Source organism: Callospermophilus lateralis, chromosome 7 (assembly GCF_048772815.1).
Source record: "Callospermophilus lateralis isolate mCalLat2 chromosome 7, mCalLat2.hap1, whole genome shotgun sequence".
Lineage (NCBI taxonomy): Eukaryota > Metazoa > Chordata > Mammalia > Rodentia > Sciuridae > Callospermophilus > Callospermophilus lateralis.
Window position 1 is genome coordinate 53,166,436 of NC_135311.1, and position 24,338 is coordinate 53,190,773.

Below are 24,338 nucleotides of genomic sequence, written 5' to 3' on the forward strand. Positions count from 1 at the left end.
TATGAAAAAAGTTCCAAGTTCATGAAGAAGACAACAGGATATCTAATTGTAATTGTAAGAGACAGTCTAAGGACAATGTCAAAGGGTAGATTCTTTTACCCATCCATACTCACAATCACCTGGTACAGGGCAAGAGAGAGTCGTTCCTTCTTATCCATATTTCCTCTTTCCATGGTTTCATTTACCCATGGTCAACTAGGGTCCAAAAATATTAAATGGGAATTTCCAGGAATAAATAACTTATGAGTCTTAAATTATGCACTATTCAGAGTAATGTGATGAAATCTCTTGCCATCCTGCTCCATCCCACCCCGGCTATGAATCATCCCTTTGCCTAGAGAACCGGTGTTATTTCCACTACATGCTCATTTGTCATTTAGCCAAGGTCTGAGTCAACTGCCTGATATTATAGTGCTGTGTCCAGGTGCCCGGGCATAGTAACCACACACCTTGTCACAATGACTATGTCATTCACACACTTCCTCTCCTCACATTGTGTCATCTCACATCATCACAAAAAGGATGAGTATAATAAAACATTTTGAGAGAGACCACATTTACATAAACTTTGTTACCATGTATTGTTATAATTGTTTTATTTTATTATATAATTGTTTATTTTATTATGAATTACTGTTGTTAATCTTTCACTGTGTCTAATTTATAAATTACTGTTTATTATAGGTAAGTATGTATAGGAAAAAGATATACTTAGAGGATTCAGTACTATCTGTGTTTTCGAGCTTTCACTGAGGGGTTAGGAAAATATCCCCTGGGGATAAGGAGGGACTACTGGATCTGAGTAGTGGCTTCCAAATAATTCTATTTGTTATTTTTTAAAATAACATAAATAAAAATGGGGAGCCAGTCATTCTCCATAGGATCCCCTGATGAAAGCCACAAGCAGCCACTTAGTGTAGCACAAGCAGTGTTATTACAATGCTGTGACAGTGATATAATAAGATTTAGTTCCAGTTACTTGTTTAGATTGGAAGGGAAGTAGCCTTTGACAGAAGGAGAATAATGATAATAGTAATTAACATCGATGGAGGGCTGCTATGGGCTGCCGCAGAGTTTGGTTTGCAACACCGTCCTAATTATACAGTCAGCCCTCCATGACCAAGGGTTTTGCATTCCACAGATTCAACCAACCATGGGTTGGAAGTATTGAAAAAACAAAATTCAGAAAGGTCCCCAAACAAATCTAAATTTGCTGTGTGCTGATAACTGTGTTGAATTCAGGCAAAGGAGGTGACATGTGGGTACGTGCTACTGTGGCCTTCACCATTTCCCAGATCCTCAGTCTCTCCAGTGCTCATTGTTTGAGTATGGTTCACTCCATCTCATTTCTGCACTATGTGGTTAGGCCTCTGATATCTGTTTCTGTACTGAACATGTACAGATTTTTTTTTTCCCATCAATATTCCCTAAGCAATGAGAACAACAACTATTTACATAATATTTGCATTATGTTAGGTATTATAAGTAATCTAGAGGTGATTTAAAGTATGTGGGGGGATACGTGTAGGTGATATGAAAATACTATGGCATTTTATACAAGGCACTTGAGCATCTGCAGATTTTGGTGTCAGTGAGGGTTCTGGAACTGATCCCTCATGAACACTGAGGGATGATTATAGCAGGTTTTCTTGGAACACCCCCCAACCCCAAGTCTTTCCTGAGCAATCCTCTTATCTCTAGCTAATAGGATGGCAGATGTTTGGACCAAGCCCCAGAGCCTGCAGTGTACCACATTTTAATGATTTGTGGTGAATAAAGTAAATGTTTTAAAACCAGACTTTATGAAGCAGAGACCCAGTTAAGTATGATGGATGGGAGGCAAAGCTGAGAGAAACTGAACATTGCATGGGGGCATTGCTTCTTAAGCAGGACATGGGTTTATGGTTCATGGATAGTTCTAAAATCTTGCTTGAAAAATGACTTTTTAAGGAACTACGCTCTTAAGCAATGTCCTTGAGGCAGGGGGAATTTCCTTTGCTCTTCCATAACATCTTTCTAAGAGGGAGCGGAGGTACTGAGCTGTTAGACGGTTGCTCTGTGTCTTAGTGTTTCTGTGATCTAACACATATGGGATAAAAAACTGTTAAAGTCCATAGAAGGAAACAAGACTAGAAAATTATCATATTTATTGTGTTTTGTTTTTTTTAAAAAAAACTATTATAGAGGATAATCTGTTTAAAACAAATAAAAATGATTATTGAGAACTTTTTTTCTTTTCATGCCTCTTAGCAACAGCAACATGGCAAGACCTGAGTTGACCCCGTGTTTTAATGTGGCACCTCTTGTTCTTCCTCCACAGGGCAATCCCTACATGTGCAATAATGAGTGTGATGCAAGCACCCCTGAGCTGGCACACCCTCCTGAGCTGATGTTTGACTTTGAAGGAAGACACCCCTCCACATTTTGGCAGTCTGCTACTTGGAAAGAGTACCCCAAGCCTCTCCAAGTTAACATCACTCTGTCTTGGAGTAAAACCATTGAGCTCACAGACAACATAGTTATTACCTTTGAATCGGGGCGTCCAGATCAAATGATCCTGGAGAAATCTCTCGACTATGGACGAACATGGCAACCCTATCAGTACTATGCCACAGACTGCTTGGATGCTTTTCACATGGACCCCAAATCTGTGAAGGATTTATCACAACACACCGTCTTGGAAATCATTTGCACAGAAGAGTACTCCACGGGGTATACAACGAATAGCAAAATAATCCACTTCGAAATCAAAGACAGGTTCGCATTTTTTGCTGGACCTCGGCTACGGAATATGGCTTCCCTCTACGGACAGCTGGATACCACCAAGAAACTCAGAGATTTCTTCACAGTCACAGACCTGAGGATAAGGCTGCTGAGACCAGCTGTTGGGGAAATATTTGTAGATGAGCTACACCTGGCACGCTACTTTTACGCCATCTCAGACATAAAGGTGCGAGGAAGGTAAGAGAATATCTGCCTCAATTGGGGATGGGTGTGTCCAAAGGAATCACCAGTGTTTTGAGGCTGCAGTTCCTAAGGTGGCATTTGTCAATTTCTGCTGCAACATTTTCTCAGGAATACCAGTGTGCTGGTACATTCTGAAGGTATTTGAGATCCTTTGGACTCAGCAGTAATTTGTAATCTCAGACATGCTGCCGTGAAGCCTGGTGGGCCTAGTGGAATTATTTATTTATTTATTTATTTATTTATTTATTTATTTTGTAGTTGTAGATGAACAACTACAAAATAAATTTATTTTGTTTGTTTATATTTATATGGTGCTAGGGATCCAACCCAGTGCCTCACACATGCTAGGCAAGTGCTCTGCCACTGAGCTACAGACCCAGCCCAGCCTGGTGGGATTCTTAAGAATTCAAATGAAAACAAACAAACAAAAAAGAGGGGGTATCTTACTTAAGACAAAGGAACTCCCTAGGTCAGGAGGTTTTTAGTTTTTGTCATTAAGGCAATTAAAACTTAGGGATCAAATTCTGTTGTCCTATAAGGGACTGAAAAACAAGAAGTAGATCTTGTAATTTTACATGCAAGGAGGATTGTAACATAGTACATCAATCTGTTCATATTTGTTATATTGGACCAAAAAATCTGGAAATGAAAGCTATATTTCTTTACATTTATTAAATCAGAACCATAAACATCTAGGAAATAAAGCATCTGTTAAGTAGGGACAAGTTCTACTTCTTAGGGTTTTGGATGCTTTTGTATTGAAATGATGTGCCACATTTAAAATATGAACTTGAATTGGTGCCCTTCATTTTGTATATCAATCACAGATGGACCAGGGTTGCAATACTAATGGTCACTGTTTAGAACAAATAAAAATGCCTGTCTTTGGTTTTGACAATATATTAGAAACATAATGAAGTTTCCAAGAATTTTGAAGTTGTTTCAAAGACAAATTTGAATAATGAGAACCAGGACTACCAACATAGATATTCCCAACCAGCTTTGCAAGTGTGGCATAGTATCAAAATAGCCAACTAATGAAAGTGGAAGCCTAGGTTAGTGAGTGGGGAAAACTGAAGGTAAGAGTATAATTCATAAAAATGGAAATAAAGGAAAGGTAAGTAAAGCTATAATCACTCCAAAAAATGCCAAGAGAGCTTGAAGTCATAATATATGAGGATAACAATATAAGGGGTACCTCTGTCATATAGGTTTAATTAAGTAATCATAAAATTTAGACAGGATTCATTCAATTTACTGGCTCCCAGCATCCCTTAGGGCAGCCCAGTTCTCAGAAACTGGACAAGTGTTGAGATCTGGCTTTCAGAGACTTGCCTCATGTAATGCTAGAGTGAAGAAGAAGTCTCTGCTGCTAGGGAAAGGCCTTAATGGGTACCCAGACTAGAGTGATGGGCACAAACTCTCAGAGTAGTATCAGGATCTTAGCTGTGGAGAAGTAGCAGGAACTCTGTTCCTCAGGGAAGAATGAAACTGTAACTGTGGAACCTTATTTTAAACTTTTAACTAAGGTCTTGGTGAAGGATGATGAAGGTATCTTTAAAGCCAAATATTTTTGAGAGATATATGTCCTGATACATTTGTATTTCAAGCTTGCAGGTTCCAGGGTATAGAGAGCAGTTCATGTATTAGCAGGGAACCATGACAGTATGATAGGGAGCTGTTGCCTTGAATATGAGTTTGCGGTTTATAATAAAATGCAGCCATTATTATGCTTAGGAACATTTTAGCAAAAAAAATTATTAATTTATAGTATCTTATTCTGGAGGACATATATGAAAATAATTGATGTTGATATTATTAACAGTAGGATATCTAAATCAAGTAGTAAGTATTCGATTCATCTATAAGATTAAAGGTCAAAATTAATCATTTGGATTTGAATCCTAGTATGATCTACATTGGTAGGTATATTTATATAGGTCAGTTTCCTACAGTTTGAGAAATCCTTAATCTGAGCCCAAGTTGCTATAGCCCAACTTCCTCCAAACACTTGCTCTTCCACTTGTCAAGAAAGCACTCTTAAGAAACCTTGTGGCTGGGAAACACCATTGTTGGAGCTTATTTTTGACACTGGGTATCCATTTATCTTTCATCTGATTGTTTAAAAGAATCAATTGTTTAGAAGAAACAATCAGATCAAAGGAAAATATAAAATACATTTTAAAAGTAAAGACATTTTTATGCCTTCTCCACTGGGGTCAGATAGGCTATCTGAAGGTGGCATGTTAGAAATTTCAGAATCCCTCCAAGTTTATCATTTTCTTTTGTCTTCCTCCCATCCTTTAACCTGCATTTCAGTGTTCTGGGGAATTTGCAGGAGCCCTCCTCCCTTCTCTGGGACTCACCTCCACTGTCTTTTCCTGTTCACCAGTCAACTGTAAGCTAGTGAGAAGCAGCTGGGCAAAACAGAAAGGTCCAGTAGAGGTGAGCCCCTTCCATGAGGTCCACTCTTTCACCTGCACACTCTGTCCAGATTCCTCAGGGCGGAACCAATGCTGGCATGTACTGCACTAGGCACCAGATGGCTGGAGTATTTTTAGTCTTAGGGGAGGGACCAAAGAAGTAAAGCCTGATGGCTCCGGCGTGTCTCCAGCTTTCAAGTTATATAAGGAAGATCTGCTCATGATAGAGCCACTAAAGGGAAATACTGAGCAATAGCCTGGTTCATAGGCCTTTCAGCAGAGATACTAATTATTTTACCTTTGAAAATTTCAGTAGGATTAATGGCCTTAGATGGTCTTTCTCCTATATAACAAATCTCCTATAGAGGTTTGAATATTGATTGATGATTTGAAAAGAAAGTTCTAAATATTATTTTCCAAAACAATCATACATATATATTTCCAAAATTATAACTGAGGTCTTTGTTTCATTTACCCACCCCAACATCTCATGAAATGATGGCAACATTTTACATGCCTCTACCTACACATCTGTATCTGATAACGATAATGTTATTTTTCTGCTTGTTACTTTGTAAACCAAAATGTGGAAATTGATATGAGTTGTTTTTAAATAGTGGAATGGAGTCCAGATGGAAACATTCATAGAATAAAAGAATACAAAATGTTTCATCTTGAAATATTAAACTATGAAACAAAAATAATTAGATATCTTTGTTTAAAGTGGCTGTGAATTCCAATTCTCTACATTTTCTGTGCATGTGTTTACTTTATACTGACTGGTGTCATTTGGTGTGAAAATTATGTTTTGATTGTCATTAGACTAATGTGACATTTATGTTCTTTTCAGTATGTAATACATGTGATACCTATTTTACTAGTTACAAAAACATAATCTCATCATAAGTAATTTATTCCTCTTTTGCTATACTTATTTTGCTTTCATTTACTCCTTCTCATTGTGTATTTATTAAGATAATGGAGGGAAAGAGGAAACATGGCTATTGGCAATCTCAGCGACTCCGTAGTACTTACATTGTTCAATAAACCTAATAATCTTCATGGGCTAATTCTGACTTATGGATGTCCTGCTTCAGTAAATCAGGGTGATTTTCTCTAGTGAATAATAGAAGAGTGCAGTGTGCCAGTACCTTAATTAAAGAGCAGCTCTCTTAGTCTTGATCTCATTTTAATTTACAGGGTAATACTACAATAATATCACTAATGGAAGGTACATTAAAGGGCATCAAGTAGCATTAACAGTATTAAATTATGGTACTTGTGTTAATTAACTGCTGAAGCAAGATGGTTCTAATGGCCAAAAAGGTCGTCTAGTGCATAAATAAAATCTACTCAGATGAAGGGTGAGAGAAGAAATGAAGAGAGTAGATGTTTGTTCTGAACATCTTTTCATACAGACACAGGGTTAAATTTAAAAGCTGTAAGTACAGATAATGTCCAAATGTTTCTTAGTTACATAATTGGATGCTGTGATTTTTTTAGTTATTTTGTTTCCCTCTAAGGGTTCCATAAATTAATTAAGAAGTTGAACATTTTATTTGTCAGATGCATAGATTTTATTAGAATGTATACTCAACATTCTTTATGGTTTCTTTGAGGTGAACAGTTCAAGGAAGTAATGCTATTTATTTTAATAGTTCTTACATATGAAAGATAACTGAATGTTTGGCAATATGCTTATTTATTTTTATGATATATTATCAGCAATGTACCGATTTATTGGTTTCAGACATAAGAAAATAGAAATTCTGTTTTAACAAAAACATTATGAGAATTGAAAGAAAATTTCCCAATGGCCTAGAAAACTCAAATTAACATCTTTTTAACTTGCTATCTTTATATTCATAAAGATAGTTATCAGTAACTTTTTCCATTTCTTCTTTACTTCAGTACCTACTCAGGCTCCTGTACAGTTGTCCAAATAGTAAATATAGACCACCAAACCTTATCCACAGTTTAGTGTTTAGTGTCTGCTGTTTCAGTCACTCATGTCCAAAAATATTAACTGGAAAATTCCAGAAATAACAATTCATAAGTCTTAAATAAATTTTATCACAGAATATTATTACAATGATTTTATTTTACTATTATTTATTGCTGTCAATCACTCACTGTGCCCAATATATAAATTCGACTTTATTATAGGTATGGATATATAGGAAAAACTGGGAGGAAAAAACCATAGTACATATGGGGTTTCTACTTTCTACTACTCCAGGTATCCACTGGGGTTCTTGGAAAATGGTCCCCTCAGATAAGGGGAATCTGCTGCAGAATCTTTTTGCCTTTTTAACCTCCATTGCTTACCTCAGGAGAGGAGCCTGGGAGCATTATCGCACAGCCTCTCTTCAGGAAATGTCTTTGATGCCATTTTTACTTCACCTCTGCCTGGCTCAGAACCACACTCTCCTTTGCCTAATCACAGGGTCATGAAAGAGCCAGGGACAAAGCTGCCCTGCCTGGGTACTGGAGAGAGAAAGCTCCCCTCCCCACTAGAAAAGCAGCACTTTCATTTATAAACCTTTACTGTTTGAACGTCTTGGTGTTTGCCATAATTAGGAAAAGGTGGAGTTCACTTTCTTGAAGCAAAGCATTCAGGTGGTTAGAGCAAAAATAGGTAGCATCAGGTAAGCAAGAACATTTGGGAAGATTAAAAGCATAAAAGCGACAGTGCATTTTTCATAGCTTTGGCAAAATCATGTAATGCAGAAGTGATTTACAAACTACAGAGGCTTATCAGTTTTCCTGCAAGTTCTCTAAGTGTCTTTCGACAACTTGAATAAATCTACCAAAATATTTACTTTCCACCTCTTGTTTAAGAGGCAATCCCACAAGACACATTTAAACATTGTGCCTGGCCCTTAGCCATTCTTTCTCAATTACTCCTCATTATTGAAGCGGAGCTCTCCTGCCACTGAACAGATTTTGCTTTAGAACATCTTCCTTCTTTCTGTTATCAGTAGACACTTATCCTCCACCTGGGACAGTGTGGGTTAGACAGAGGACACACAGAGATGCGTGAGGCATAGTCTCTGCCCTCCAGGAGCTCATATCCAGAAGATGCAAAGACTTGTATAAAAAGAAAAAAAAATGACAACATGGTTTAAGTAGTTTTCACATGTTATTCTGTTTTTCATTTCTATAACAAATCTTGAAGCTGGTAACTTTATAAATAAAACAGGTTTATCTCACAGTCCTGGAGGTGCAAGGGACCACATTTGGTGATTGCCTGGCTAGCAAAGTCCTGAGACAGCCCAGGACATCAGGTGGTGAAAGAAAGGAAGTATGTATCTTTTCAGGTTGCCCTCCCTCTTCATATTCAATCATGAGAGATCTACCCTGATAACGTCGTCCAATCCTAATTACTTCCAAAAACCTCATCTCTGAACACCATAGTTGGATTGTTTCCAGCTTCTTAATGTCTCACAATGGAGGTTAAATTTCAACACATCAACCTCTGTGGATACATTAAAACTCTATCTAAACCACAATACCATGTGAATGCTTAAAGCACTAAGGTCTCAGAGAAGGAGCTACAAATTTTAGGTAGGAAGGTTAGTAAAATTTTTGATGAGGATAAGAGATTTATGCAGTATCTTGAAATATGTGCTTTAGTTTGCTAAGTAGCCAGAGCAGAAGAGATGTTCCAGGCAGACAAATGATGCGTGAAAACAGCACAGCATGTTAAGGAACTCCAAATAGTTAGGAATTGGGGTTTAAAGTCCTGGGAGATACCTTCCTATCTTCTCCCTGTGGACCATCACCATCTCTATAAAGTTCTAAAGGATACCCACATCTTGCCCTCTGAGTAGCACATGTCGTAAGAAATCTAAAATTATGTGGATTCACACATATCAGTTGAGTTCAGGTGAGAAACATTTTAAGGCAATGGTGATAGAGGCTATTCTGGTGTCTGTGCACCTTAGAGAGATGTAGCATTGCATAAATGAGGAGCAACTATAGTGCCAAGCCATGATGCTTAAGCAGAGCATCCAGAAAAGCTCTCCAAATTCCATGGAAGCCAACTCATGGCAATGGTTTGAGATCTGCCTATAAGTCAATGGGATGTGGTGACCAGTCAGATTCTAGAGAAGAACTGAGGGAAAGACTTCTTAATTAATTGACTGGACAGTGAGCCATGACATAGGGAATAAATACTAGAATAAGGTTTCAGGTAATTAGTGATTTAGCTGATTATTCATGTTATGCCATTTCAAGTAATAGAAATCCAAGTGGAGAGTCCAGTTAAGGACTTTTAAAATTGCTGTTCTAATGCCCTAGAAAGCAGTTTGAATTAGGTTTGGAATTTATGACCTTACATGTGGTGGTTGAAGTTTGGGGAATGGGTGACATTGATAATGTGGGGTTTTAGGCCATTCTATTTGTAAATGACTGTGGTCATTTATAGAACATTCACAGAACCCTCTGGAATACTGTCATTTATTTAAAAGGTAATTTCTGAAGGAAATTGAGAAATAGTCTGATAAACTGCAGGAAATCAAAAGAGCATGGAATGAGTTCAGGTAATTCTAATATTCTCCATTAATATGCAATAATAATCTTTTACATTTGTCTAGCTCTCTGTTTACAAAACTCTTTTAGGTACTTTATTTACTGTAATTCTTACAAGAGATTTATGAAACAGGTGATGTTTAACCCTGTTTTATAGATGAGAAAACTGAGAACCAGAGATTTTTCATTATTTTCTTTTTTTTAATTTATTCTAATTTGTTATATATGACAGTAGAATGCAACCCAATTCATATTACACAAATAGACCACAATTTTTTCATTTCTCTCGTTGTCCACAAGGTAGTCACACTATTCATATTTTCATGCATGTACCTGGGGTATTGTTGTCTATTTCACTCCACTGTCTTTCCTACCCCAATGCCCCCTCCCTTTCCTCCCTCTCCTTTGCCCTATCTAAAGTTCCTCTATTCCTCTCATGCTGCCCCTCCCATCCCCATTATGAATTAGCATCCTTGTATCAGAGAAAACATTCAGCATTTGGTTTTTTGGGATTGGCTATCTTTACTGAGCATTATCTTTTCCAACTCCATCCATTTACCTGCAAATACTATGATTTTATTCTCTTTTAATGCTGAGTAATATTCCATTGTGTGTATATACATTTTCTTTATTCATTCAGCTACTGAAGGGCATCTAAGTTTATTCCACAATTTAGCTATTGCAAATTGTGCTGCTATAAACATTGATGTGGCTGTGTCCCTGTATTATGCTGTTTTTAAGTCCTTTAGGTATAGACAGAGGAGTGGAATAGCTGGATCAAATGGTTGTTCCATTCCCAGTTTTCCAAGGAATTTCCATATTGCTTTCCATATTGGCTGCATTAATTTGCCGTCCCACCAGCAATGTATGAGTGTGTCTTCCCACCCCCATCCTCACCAACACTTATTATTATTTGTATTCTTTTTTAAAATTTTTCATTCTAATTTGTTATATATGACAGCAGAATGCATTACACTTCATATTATACATATAGAGCACAATTTTCATACCTCTGGTCATATACAAAGTATATTCACACCATTCATGTCTTCATATATGTATTTAGGGTAATGAAGTACATCTCATTCCACCATCTTTTTTATCCCCTTGTCCCTTCCCTTCCCCTCCCTCCCTTTTGCCCTATCTAGATTTCATCTAATCTTCCCATGCTTTCCCTCCCAACCCCACTATAAATCAGCCTCCTTATATCAGAGAAAACATCCGGCCTTTGGTTTTGGGGGATTGGCTATCTTCCCTAAGCATTATATTCTCCAATTCTACACATTTACCTGCAAATGCCATGATTTTATTCTCTTTTATTGCTGAATAATATTTCACTGTGTATATAGACCACATTTTCTTTATCCATTCATCTACTGAAGGGCATGTAGGTTGGTTCCACAGTTTAGCTATTATGAAATGAGCTGCAATAAACATTGATGTGACTGTGTCCCTACAGTATGCTGTTTTTCAGTCCTTTGGGCATAAACCGAGGAGTGGGATTGCTGAGCCAAATGGTGGTTCCATTCCAATTTTCCCAAAGAATCTCCATATTTCTTTCCATATTGGCTGCACCATTTTGCAGTCCCACCAGCAATGTATGAGTGTGCCTTTTCACCCACATCCTCACCAACACTTATTGTTATTTGTATTCTTAATAGCTGCCATTCGGACTGGAGTGAGATGAAATCTTAGTTTTGATTTGCATTTCTCTAATTCCTAGAGATGTTAAGCACTTTTTAATATATTTGTTGATTGATTGTATATCACCTTCTGATAAGTGTCCGTTCAGTTCCTTGCTTTATTTATTGATTGGGCTATTTGTTTCTTTGGTGTTTAGCTTTTTGTGTTCTTCATATACCCTAGAGATTAGTGCTTTATCTGATGTGCAAGTGGTAAAAATTTGCTCCCAAACTGTAGGCTCTCTATTCATCTGACTAATTGTTCCTTTTGCTGAAAATAGGCTTTTTAGTTTAAATCCATCCTATTTATTGATTCTTGATATTAATTCTTGTGCTATAGGAGTCTAATTAAGGAAGTAGGAGCCTAATACGATATGATGGAGATTTGGGCCTACTTTTTCCTCTAGTAGGCACAGGGTCTCTGGTTTGATTCTTAAGTCCTTGGTCCACTTTGAGTTGAGTTTTGTGCATAGTGAGAGAGAGGGGTTTAATTTCATTTTGTTGCATATGGATTTCCAGTTTTACCAGCACCATTTGTTGAAGAGGCTGTCTTTTCTCCAATGTATGTTTTTGGTGCCTTTGTCTAATATAACTGTAATTATGTGGTTTAGTCTCTGTGTCCTCTATTCTATACCATTGTTCTACCAGTCTATTTTGGTGTCAATACCATGCTGTTTTTGTTACTATTGCTCTGTAGTATAGTTTAAGGTTTGGTATAGTTGTTTGTATTCTTAATAGCTGCCATTCTGACTGGAGTTTTCTTTTCTTACATCACTCATATAATTAAGTGACAAAATAGGGTTGCTAACTCCAAAAGTTGTACTTTCCGTAGATGACTCAGTCTGGGACCCAGTCACTCTGAAATGGTCTTGGTAGATATAGGAGTCCCAGAGTATTCCCAAAGGAGCCATCCTTAAACAGATACAAGGAGTCAAAAATCCTATGGCTCTACCCTTCCTGAAATGTTCTGGGAGTTGCACTCAACATGACCTTGGCTGCTCCGTATTTCATTACACTAGGTTGTGGGGTGCTCATCTGCACTTGTTTTAGTTGGATTTTCCCCTGCTGTGACCAAAAGCCCTGACAAGAACAATTAGAGGAGGAAAAGTTTATTTGGGGACTCACAGTTTCATAGGTCTCCGTCCAGTAGAGAACCAGCTCCATTCTTGGGAGCCTTCGGTGGCAGAACATAATGATAGAAATGTGTGGTTGGGGACTAGGGTTGTGGCTCAGTGGTGGAGCGCTCACCTAACAAGTGTGAGGCAATTGGTTCAAACCTCAGCATCACATTTAAAAAAAATGAAATAAAGATATTATGTCTGCCTAAAACTAAAAAATAAAATGTTAAAAAAAAAGAGAAAGAAATGTGTGGCTGAAGGAAGTGGGGCTTTGAACATGGTACCAGGAAGCAGAGTGAGAACTCCACTCAAGAAAGACAAAATATAAACCCCAAGGGCAAACCCCAAGGGACTAACCTCCTCCAGCCACACCCTGTCTGCCTACAGTTACCACCCAGTTAATCCCTATTAGGGAATAATTGCACTGATCAGGTTAAGGCTCTCATAATCTAATCATTTCACCTCTAAACCTTCTTGCATTGTCTCATATGTGAGATTTTAGGGACACCTCACATCTAAACCATAACAGTATTCTAACTTATTTCATTTTTATGTCTTCTTGTGTTTACTGCTGAAATCAAATTACAATGATTATTTCTTATTTTCTGAGGAAACAGTAAAGTAAATGAACTGAATTTTTTAAATATTAATTTTTCTCCATAATAAATATACTTTTTCATAAATTTAAATATCTGCCACTCTATTTAATTAATACAGTAGCTTCATCATGAACTAAAACAAGTCACAGATATTAGTGGATAAACTTGGAAATGACCAATGATTAGTTTATTTTAAGAAAACTTGTCCTTCATGTGAGGGCGATCTATTTTTCTTTTAAACTTTCACACACTGGTCTACATTGTCTTGTCTGAAACTACAGTGAAAAGTGTGTTGCCTCTTGCATATAATACAATTTGTAAGTTCATAGTCGATGATCCTACCTCCCTGGTCTTTTTTCCCCAAGCTAAATCAATATTTAACCATTCAGCCATCAAAATTCTAATTTACTCTTCTTTTAAAGGGAGAATGAAGCCCTTCTTTTGAAGGGAGAATGATATAAGAATATGCAAATGAAAAACTTAGCAACCTTAATTTTTTTAAAAAAGCATTTTTACTTAGCCTGGTGGAAACATTTAGAATAAAGATTTATGGTATGCACCCATTTTAAGTGGACAACCGAGTGCTATTCTGATTTGGAACATATTTTTTAAATCCTTGAGATGTTCTTGAATTGTAAAGAGAATATATGCATAAGCAGCTTATTTTCCTTTGAGGTTTCCACCATTTTAAGCAGAGAATGTGTCTAATAATTCCTTTATTTAAATTATAAACTTCATTAACATGCAGGAAAACAACCCAGTTTAAGAATTTGTCTCTTTATCCTTAATTTCCCCGTGCCAAAAGTTTTTTAAAACTAGTAGGTCGTTAAAGAAAAGATGTCTCCTTTTTAAGAAACATGGGATATTTAGGCAAAATACCACATAATGAGGAAGTAAAACTATTTCCTCCTCCACTACTAGCATTTGTATGGGACATTATAGTCAGCCACATCTATATGTCAAACAATGCAAACAGGAATGCACTCAGCTTCTTTGTCTAAGCTGAGGAGGCACATTCTTTGACTTAATTCAGTGGTTGGCATATTCCAACAATGGTCTTGCTGAGTTGGAACAAAAGGCATTTTCCTGACATATTCAGAGATGATAACCACTGTCTGATATTTAGTGTAAGAGATTTGGGGATCTATGTGCAATGGTTCAATAAATAGATCATTCCTAATTTTTCTCCAAATAGAAGAATAAAAAAGGTTAAGGCCGAGGGTTTTATCATTGTAATTTAATTCTGTGAATTGACATATTGATTCTATTACAATATAGGTCTATATTTCAGTTTAGTAAGTTGCTTTTAGAACTAAGCATATTAGTTTAATCAGAAGTGACTACATTGCATGTAAACTCATATTTGTTATTTCTGCCTTTTTTAAAATCAGTCGGAAACTTTCATCCAAACAAAGTTAATCAATCAGGCCAAGGTGGGAAGGAAATATTTTAAATTACTTATGTTGGCATGTGAACTTATTTCTGATCTTCCACTTGAAAAACATTGACTATATTGAGAGACAGGTTGTAAACATGATGTAGCAGCCTCATAAACCTTATTGGTCCAATTTCCCAAATCAGATGTATTACAATTAAGGTAGCTACTGTTTTATCTCTTTCTTATCATGCTGTGACTGTGTCTAGGACAAGTGATTTTGTGCTGGGAATAATTTGAGAAAATAAAGACAAATCATTATGTTATAGGACTTCTGGGAAACTGGGGCAGTACAAAGACACCTCCCCCACGCCCTTCAAATTCTGATTCTTGTGATCAAGTCAGAAAAATTTTAGACATGTCGCTCAGAATAACAGACATGACTTTATTAAAGGGATAGGAAAAGGGAAAGGGGACACTCTCAAGGGAAAGAGTGTGTCTAGTCGTAAGAGGAGAAGGACAGTGTTCCTCTCCTATACTCCAGTTTTTTTTTGGAGTTCCCAGAGAAGTTTCCAGAGAGTCCCGCCCAGGTCCACTTCTTGCCTTTTGACTGACAGCAGGATGACATCAGACTTTCAAGTCCCCACTGCCCTGATAACTCTAGGTCACTTAACCCATGCTGACTAGTTCTAATTGGAACCTGTTCTTAGAGATTTTATGGTTGGGAGTTTATCTCCCAACCACATCCTTATCTCCCTGAATTTTACAATCTGGTCTGTGTAAGCATCACAAAAGTCCCTCCCTTCAGGGTAACTTGTGATCCTCTTATCAGAATTATTTGAGGCCTCTATTTCTCCTGCAGGTAACAGGTAGTTAGCAGAGGAATGTAACATGTCCTGTACACTTAGGCCAGCAGGACTGCACGTAAATTGTGTCTTGGGAAAGAAAGAGGGGTCAGTACAGTGAACCCAGTTTATAGAATTATTTCTTTAACCTCAATTTCCTCTCACTCTCATCTGTCTGTCCCCTATCAGTTAGGATTTCAAAGACATTATTTGTCTTTTAGAAGGAAACATTGGCTAGGAGTCAAAGAGAAATAAGTTCAAGCTTTCACTTTGTTGATATTCTTTGTGAACTGAGAGAAAAATCAGACCCACCATAGCAGAGTCTCTTCCCATACAAAATGAGCATATTTTACTAGATTAGTGTTGCTCAGAATCACTCCACAAGTAAATCCCATAATGGTCAAATACATTTGGGAAATGTTCACAGTATTTCCTCTAGGAGAACCATAATGCTTATTAGTGTATTGAAAGCTCTGAGATAGCCTGTGGCAAAGAAATAGTTCCATTTTACTTAAGCCAGAGCCTCCCAGAACTTAATTAGCCAAAAAGTATCAATTAATATCCCCCAAAGAAGTAGTATGCACAGAACTCATGTGAGGGTAACAAGTTTCCTTCTACCATCTACCATCATGGGGCTCTTCTTATGATATCAGGGAAAAAAAGAAAACGGCATAAGTGTGTGTGTGTGTGTGTGTGTGTGTGTGTGTGTGTGTGTGTGTTTAAACTATTTGCAGTGCTAAGAACAGATTGATTTTTCACAGCAAGCTCTAATTTTAGTTATTATCCTTCCTATATTGTTGCTACATTAAGAAAAAAAACTGAGACTATCTTAGGGAGAGGCAGACTTCATAGGGAGTACCTTTCTTTCTTTCTTTTTTTTTTTTAAAACTGTTGCTCTATTTTTTTAACCTTGTGGAGTCCTGAGTATCTTTAAGAATTATAGAAAATTAAGTACAAATTGGAAGAGATAGAGATTTTTGTTTTTTTGTTTTTAAACTACAAAATTGTGATGGAAGAGTCAGCAAAGATGTGAAAAATGAAATGCCAAGTGGCACAATCTGGTGCATTTTGAGATAAATAGAGATGTTAAAGGCTTTCTATTCCTCGTGTATGTAAGCCCCTCTAACTCTAATTACAGCAATAAACTAAAAGGATACATTTAAAGGAAAATAAGATGGCCTAGTAATTAATACATGATTTTCCATTTGCTTTGGATGATATTCTTAAAGCCACAGGCTAATTTTAGTCAAATGCAGGTTTCAGTTGCTCTGTTCCTTAGGACTGTTAATGAGTAACAAATTAGAGAACAGAAAAGAGAAACATTGTGTGCAGCTAAGGGGTATCACCTAGTCTAGGAATTGTATTGCTGCCTTGGCTGCTTTTACTCATTTGGTGCTACCAGAATATCAGGGAAGCAAAGCTGTTACAACATATTGGTGACATCCATGTGTAATTATAGATCCTCCAGTGCTACTGGGAACAGGGAACAGATGGGGGGGAGGGTGGGCCAAGAGATGATGGTGGAGGAGTCTAAGAGGTCAGAGATTTGGCAGGTTGGGAGGAGGCAGCCTGATGAACTCCTGTCCTGGATTTATATAGGCAGCGTGTCTGCCAAATTGAGTCATAACATTGCAAAATCATTTCTTTTATAACTGAAAAAAAATCATGAAAATAATGTAATCTAACTCCCTCTTTTTCAGATGTGAAACAGAATGGTTAGGTATATTAGCCAAGGATAATAGTACTGCATAATGAGAATCTAGACCCAAATTGGATTTGTTTTTTTATTCACGGGTCAGTACCCTAGAACTGGATCTGACACATATTAGGGGTTCAAGAAATGTTATCTGAAGAAAGGAGTAAATAATTATTGAAATACCATTCCATGTACATAAATGTTTGGAGCATCTATACTCTTCCATTAGGCATCTTGATGACCACTTTTGCACAGTCTCTGTATAAGACTGAAAAGGAATTGGAGCAAAGCCTGATTGATAGTTGTGGTTATGCCATTTTCTCCAAATATACCAGATATGCAAAGCTCCAGGTTTCAACCAGTTTCTAGAGTTGAAGAATAAAATGTATCTACCTCAGGTATCAAGTACTATATGTGTGGCTTGGGAGCTGAAGTAGGAGGATCATGAGCTCAAAGCCAGCCTCAGCAATTTAGCAAGGCCTTCCTTAAGCAACTCCGCAAGATCCTGTCTCTAATAAAATACAAAAAAAAAAAAAAAAAAAAAAGGACTAGGGATATGGCTCAGTAGTTAGGTGTCCATGGGTTCAATTACCAGTACCCAAACCAAAAACAAACAAAAGTAATGTGTATTCTGCATAAATGAATACCATTGAACCCAGCTGCACATTATTATTTGCCTACTTTGTTCTTTCAAAAGAGGAGTTGTGACTCCTGATTTTTTTCCCTAGTGAGGAGTAGATAATGAAAAGAAATGAATTCTTCTGCTCACCTTCAAACAATGTCTAGAAAAATCACAATATCACCATGTGTCCCAAGTGGTCTTCAGATGATGTTTGCCTCTTTGGTCCAGCAACCAACAAGTTTAAATGTGCTTTGAAAACATCTTACAATTCATATATGAGGCCTTTAAATGTTGATAGTGTTTGGTTTGATGTTGCAAAGATTTGAACTAAGGAGACACAGGAAGAAGCAGAGTGCAAACTCAACTGTGTAGATTTATGTCTATTAAAATAATTTGAGTTCATTATATATGTCAAAACGGGATTTTTAAATATCAATAATATGAAGCTAATTATAAGAAGAAGGAAGCGAGAATAAAGGAACAGAGTGCAAGACTAGATCACAATGGTGTAATTATGGGTGATTTTAATTGTTTTTGCACTCCTATATTTTTCACATTTTATTCACCAATTATATCATCAGAAGGGAATCAAATGGAAATTCTCATATAAAATATATAATATCCAGTCAGGTATGGTGGCACATGCCTGTAATCCTAGCGGCTCAGGAGACTGAGACAGTAGGACCGTGAGTTCAAAGCCAGTCTCAGCAACAGGGAGGTGCTAAGCAACTCAGTGAGACCCTGTCTCTAAGTAAAATACAAAATAAAGCTGGGGGTGTGGCTCAGTCATCTAGTGTTCCTGAGTTCAATCCCCAGTACATACATACATATATTTTTTAATTTTTAATAAAAATTAACAATAATAATAAAAGTATTTATATAATCAGAATTTTTAATGAAATGTTACTGCATGTACTTAATAGTTTATTGAAGCTAAAAGAAATATCAGTAAACTTGAAGATCTATATAAACTGTTCTATATGCAGAACAGCAAGAAAGATGGTAGGAAAAATGAACCAAGTTTCTGAAATGTTATGAACAATATTAAAATGGTGAATATATGTATAATAGTCTTAGAAAGAGAAAGAAGAAGAAATAGGATAGCAAAAATATTTGAGGAAGTAATCTGAAGTTTTCCCAAAGACCTAAAGATACAATGAACCCTAAGCAAGATGAACGTCAAGCAGCCCCCTTGGGTGTACGACACATGAACCACCGACACTCAGAGGGAAAGAGAAGATCTTTAAAGATGCAAGAGGGAAAAAAAAAACATTACGTATGTGTAAAAAACAATTCAAGTAAGAATTGAATTCTCATCAGAAATAATTAACATCAGAAGACAGTAGAATGCCTCTCAAGGGCAGAGAAAAAGAGAATGTCAACCTGGAACTCTATATCCAATAAAATTTTCTTTTGCAAATGAAGGCTTATCTAAGATATTTTTGAAGAAAAGGAAATAAGTGAACTTATTACCCAAACTAGAAAATGCTAAAAGAAGTTTAGCAAGCTAAAAGGAAGGAATAACAAATGAAAAATTTAAAATATTGGGACACAATGAAGATTACTGAAAATTAAAAATATGTAGTTAACTAGAAAAAAACTGTTTTTTCCCTTAAAATACATATTACTATTTACAACAAAAATTCTAATATTTTATTGTAAGATTTGCAATGTATGTATGTATAATAGGGACAACTATAGCCCTGAGAATAGGAGGAAGGGGGAAAAGGGACCAATAGAATAGCTAGTTTAATATAAAAAAATACAATATACAAAATAAATGGTGAGCAACTAATACTACATACTATAATCCATAAAACAAATATTTCATCCTAGAGAAATGGAGGAGTAATGAAGTGGTAGTCTTTAGAATCGAGAGGGGTATCTATTGAAGACTATTACAATGAACTCATATTTTAACTTAAAAAATGGTAAAGTGGCAAATTTGGTATAAAAATTATTTTAGTGAATTTATGAGTAAATTGTTCTGTAGATGATCTATGAATGAAATAAATTACTATTTAATGTTTTCATTGTCATCCAAGTATAAATATTCCTTTAGGAACCATCAGATGACTATAATTGTTACCTCTACTGATTGCAGCCCCAATATTTCTGAACAATGCTAGAATACCTAGAAAACATTCTCATCCTGTCTCTAAACCTGAATGTGTTCCAACCATTGACAATGGGTTGAACCAATATTACAAGCATAAAGAATAGGATTTGGGGAACATAATTTAAAAAACATATAGAGATGATTTATTTCCTTTGAAAAAATGGAAAAATGTGTGTGTGTGTGTGTGTGTGTGTGTGTGTGTGTAAAGAAAGGGAGGGGGGAAAGGAAGGAAAGGAGGGAAGAAGAAAGGATAGAGAGGAAAGAAGGAGAGAGGAAGGAGAGAAGGAGAACAACAAACAGAAAGAGAAGGGGGAGTGGAAGAAGAAGAAGGAGTGTTTCTTGGGAAATTTTGAAAATTCTAGAGATCTATCTTTACATGTTGTATCTCCACTAGGGCCTCTCCAGTGTTCTTTGCTTCATAATTCTGCCCACTTTTTTTTTAGACATTTTGAATTCAGGAAGTCAACTGCTCATGATCTGTGAAATGGGCCCTTCTCTGTGTTCCAAGAGACCATTGAAAGGACAAAATAAAGCATGCTGAGAAATGTATCGTGTTTAGTCTAAGGAGACCACAGAAACCAGATTCCTCACCCTTCCCCCACTACAGAGAATACAAAATATATAAATTCCATAATGTAGAAGGGAAACAAGAAAAGTAGCCAGGAAAAGTCACAAACATAGAATCAGTAAAGAGGAAAGAGGTCTGTTTTAAAAATACCAATAACCATTTCACTCAACCTGTTAATACCATGGAGACATCTTGCTATTTAAAAAAAATAAGTTGTATTCATATATTAAGAAACAAAAGGATAACCAGCTATATTTAGTTAACTAGGGATGATTTCATAGTTTTGTGACAACATGGCAATTGTTAAGAATATAAAGAGTAAAACATCATTTAACTGAGAATCAGATCATGTGACTTCTAATCCCAGATCTGTAACATGGGAAATAATAATATCTGCTCTATATCCCTATCAATAAGTGTTTTTCTTTAATGCAAAACATAATACAAACAAATGTTTGTATTTCATGCAAAACATAATACAAACAAATGTAAGCACTTACACACTTAGTGCTTACTAGTTTCTGGCAATGTTCCTGTTGCTACAGATAAAGATGAAAAGTCACAGTTCCTGTCCTCAAGTTGCTACCATCTGGAGAGATTGACAGGCACTTCAAGAGGAAAATTACAAAGCAACATGGTCTGTGCAGTGATAAGGATGTGCATAGGGTTGCTGTGGCAACAGCAGGGGAGAGGAAGAGCACCAGCCCACACCTCTGGGATGAGAGAAGCTTGCTGGAGGACAGGCTGATATTCTCATTGTCACCAAGGCTGTCACTAAACAACTACCTCCTTATGTTAAGTTAAACTCTATGAAATTTCCATTAGTAATCATTTAAAATGGTTGAATGTCATATAATGGTTGAAAGTACATAATGGCCTGTTTTAGTTCCAGATTTGTATATACACTCAGGAGAATACATTTTCTTTCTCCTTTCCTTAATGTTGGTAGGTACATCAAGAAAACTGGTTCACAATACAGCTGGTTTCACACACAGAGAAAGACTGAGTAAAATGTGGATTTGCAAGACTGCATGTTGTTTAATCAGACTGAATGACAAGCTCAATTTTCAATACAAAGCTAATCCTGGTTTCATTAAATATAAATGTTATTTATAGAAAACAAGAATCCTGTGGAAGCAAAAGGATATCTCTCAGGGTTACACATTTTGTATTTGTTTAGCATTGATGAGTTTAAACCAAGAGACTTCTTTGCAATTTGATTATTTGCTCCTGTCCTTGATATTGATTATTCTATTAGATTTTGCTACTAAGAACAGCATATGTAAAGATTCTAGTATTATTTTACTACCAAAATAGGATGCCAGAGGAAATTACATATCACAGGTGAGGTTTTGATACAAATTAAAGTAAGAAAATACCAGATTGTGGTGTACATTTATCAAACAACTCTACTTCACATAAATAGGCAGCAGAGAGTGGCTTTTTGCCACATAGACTTGGGTACAAATTCTAGTTCCTCCCCTTACTGCTTGATAGACTGTGGAAAAAAAAAATCTCAGGATCTCAGTGCTCTCATCTCAGTTACCCACATTAAACTTTTTTGAGAATGTTAACATGTAAAATGCAAGTGCACATAAATAAATAGTGGTTTTTACCATAAGGTCCACAAATAGAAGCTACAGCTGAATACCTTAAGTTTGAAAGAAGCTGTTTTGTTTTTAATATTCTTTTTCATATTAGTCGCACAACATATTGGCTTTATCAACTTTAACCATAATATTTTTTCTTCCCCTCCTAACTTCACTTTTCTATATTGATAGACTAAGTTTATATTTATACTTATATATAATTCATACTCTATTTTACCTTCATTAACATGCACTTATCTATCTTAATTGTTTCCTTCCCCTTTAAAGGATTCAACAGATTAAATTTATCATTTTATCATTAGCATGTTTATAGGGTTATCTCTGGGTAGAAATTTCCATGAAATTAAAACTGGGAAGTACAAAAGAAGAAGAGCAAGTTCAGTTTTCTAAGGTTGGCTCCTTGAGTCCTGGGAAAATGTGGTTATATTATACCCTATTTCCTCTGGGTCACAGACGTGCATTTATCCTCACTGGTGATGGATGGCCTACTTTGACATTTTGCATGGATGGCTCTTGGGAATGAGAATCATACTTATAAAAGATTCATTGGTTCATCCTACAGTCCTAACATTGTCACCTTGACACACAGTGACAGTATCGTAATATCCATTGACCCTGTTGGTCAGCACAAAGGAGATGAAAATGTCTCAGGATCCTCTAAGGGAGAAGAGGATTTGGGATTTCTTTTCCATAGGATGCAATAATAAATGCAATTTTTAGCTCTGTTTCTCCTCTGGCTTTGGGAAAGCTGCTTTCAAAAGGCAGCAAAACCCCAGTGTCCTCAGGAGGTTCATAGGTTACCAACTTAAGAAGCACATGCAGTTTAGAGGTGAACCCATGGTTTGTGAGGGAATTGGAATAGAGGTTTATCAGGTGGAGAAAAAATATGAGCACATTAGAGTGTATAACTTACTGAGAAAGACAAGATTAAAAAGGAATCATATAATTAACAAATAACACATTAAAAACCCAATTAAAATGAGCCCTTCTTTGTAAATCACCTTTTGATTCAGTAGTTCTTTTTCATATCTATTTTATATTGAGCATAGTCTATTTAAAAGGCAAGATTCACTTCTGAAAATAAGCATTCAGAAGGCTTTAGTACCAACTTACAAGCATTCCAACAATTTAAAAATAAAAAGTGCCTGTCCTATCAATGTCCAGGGAAATTCTAACATACTAATGTTAACTTCCTAAATAATAAAAGAAAAAAAGAATGACTGCAGCATTAATAGAACCATAATTACAGAGGCATTACCATAATCATAGAAGGAATGTCATAGTTCAGATTTAACTGCTTTGCACAAATAAAACAGGAAACTATAAAAAACGTAAAACAGAGGAGGGCTCTGTACATTGAGATATGTGTCTTTACACTCAACTAATTAGTTGCTACTGAATGTTTTTGCTTTGCTCAGTGGCATGTGGTACATAAATCATTGCAATATGTTAAATGCAAATGGTTGTTAATAGAGGAGCCATCTGCTCTGTGCTGGAGAGTTGGTTAAAAAGAATGTGGCGAACCTACTTTGGAGAATGTTGAAAAACTCAAATACCAAATTTCTAAAATGAGCTGCCTCTGTTAACCCCAACATTACTAATACTCCCCTGGCCTTTTAAGTTCCAAAATTCATCACAAAGCCACTCCTATCACAGTCTGTGTTGTTTTAAGCAACTCTACCGGCCACTTCTAAAGACAGAATAACCCCCAGAGACATCACCCTACATGCAGACCTGCCACGTCTTGAAATCGTGTTCACGAATTTCGAACAACCAATAAATAATCAAACTATCCTCTCCAAAACATCTTTGCTAACATGAATAAGACAGGCTCTCCATCCCTGTCCCTCCTGGAAGTGATTCCTCTATAACTGTAGATCACTGGCAAGTTGCTGGCTGATGATAAATTGCCATGGGTATCATCAGTGTTTGCAGCCTCCACCTCCTGTAATCTACAATACTGTATTTCTCCCAAAGATCATCAGTGCAAAGGGGAGCAGTGATTTCTCTCCCAACATACTTTATTAGGTGCTGTCACATAGCATCCTAATAATGTCTGCCGGATTCACTGGTGACAGTGTAAAACATGGGAAAATTAGTAATAGGACAGGAATCAGAGCCTTCAGGTTTCCAATGTCATGCACCACTTTCTGGCAAAAAGGGAATGCTTCTTAATCCTGC

General features: G+C 36.4%; 1 protein-coding gene across 6 annotated transcripts in view; it reads left to right on the forward strand.

The window, feature by feature from the left end:
• The window catches only part of Ntng1 (netrin G1), a 322,121-nt gene that overhangs the window by 163,367 nt on the left and 134,416 nt on the right, over positions 1-24,338 (forward strand). For all 6 annotated transcript variants that reach the window (XM_076861736.1, XM_076861733.1, XM_076861737.1 and 3 more), the window contains exon 2: positions 2,321-2,961. In XM_076861736.1, the coding sequence (XP_076717851.1) occupies positions 2,321-2,961 (641 nt within the window). The remainder of the gene's footprint in view (positions 1-2,320; positions 2,962-24,338) is intronic.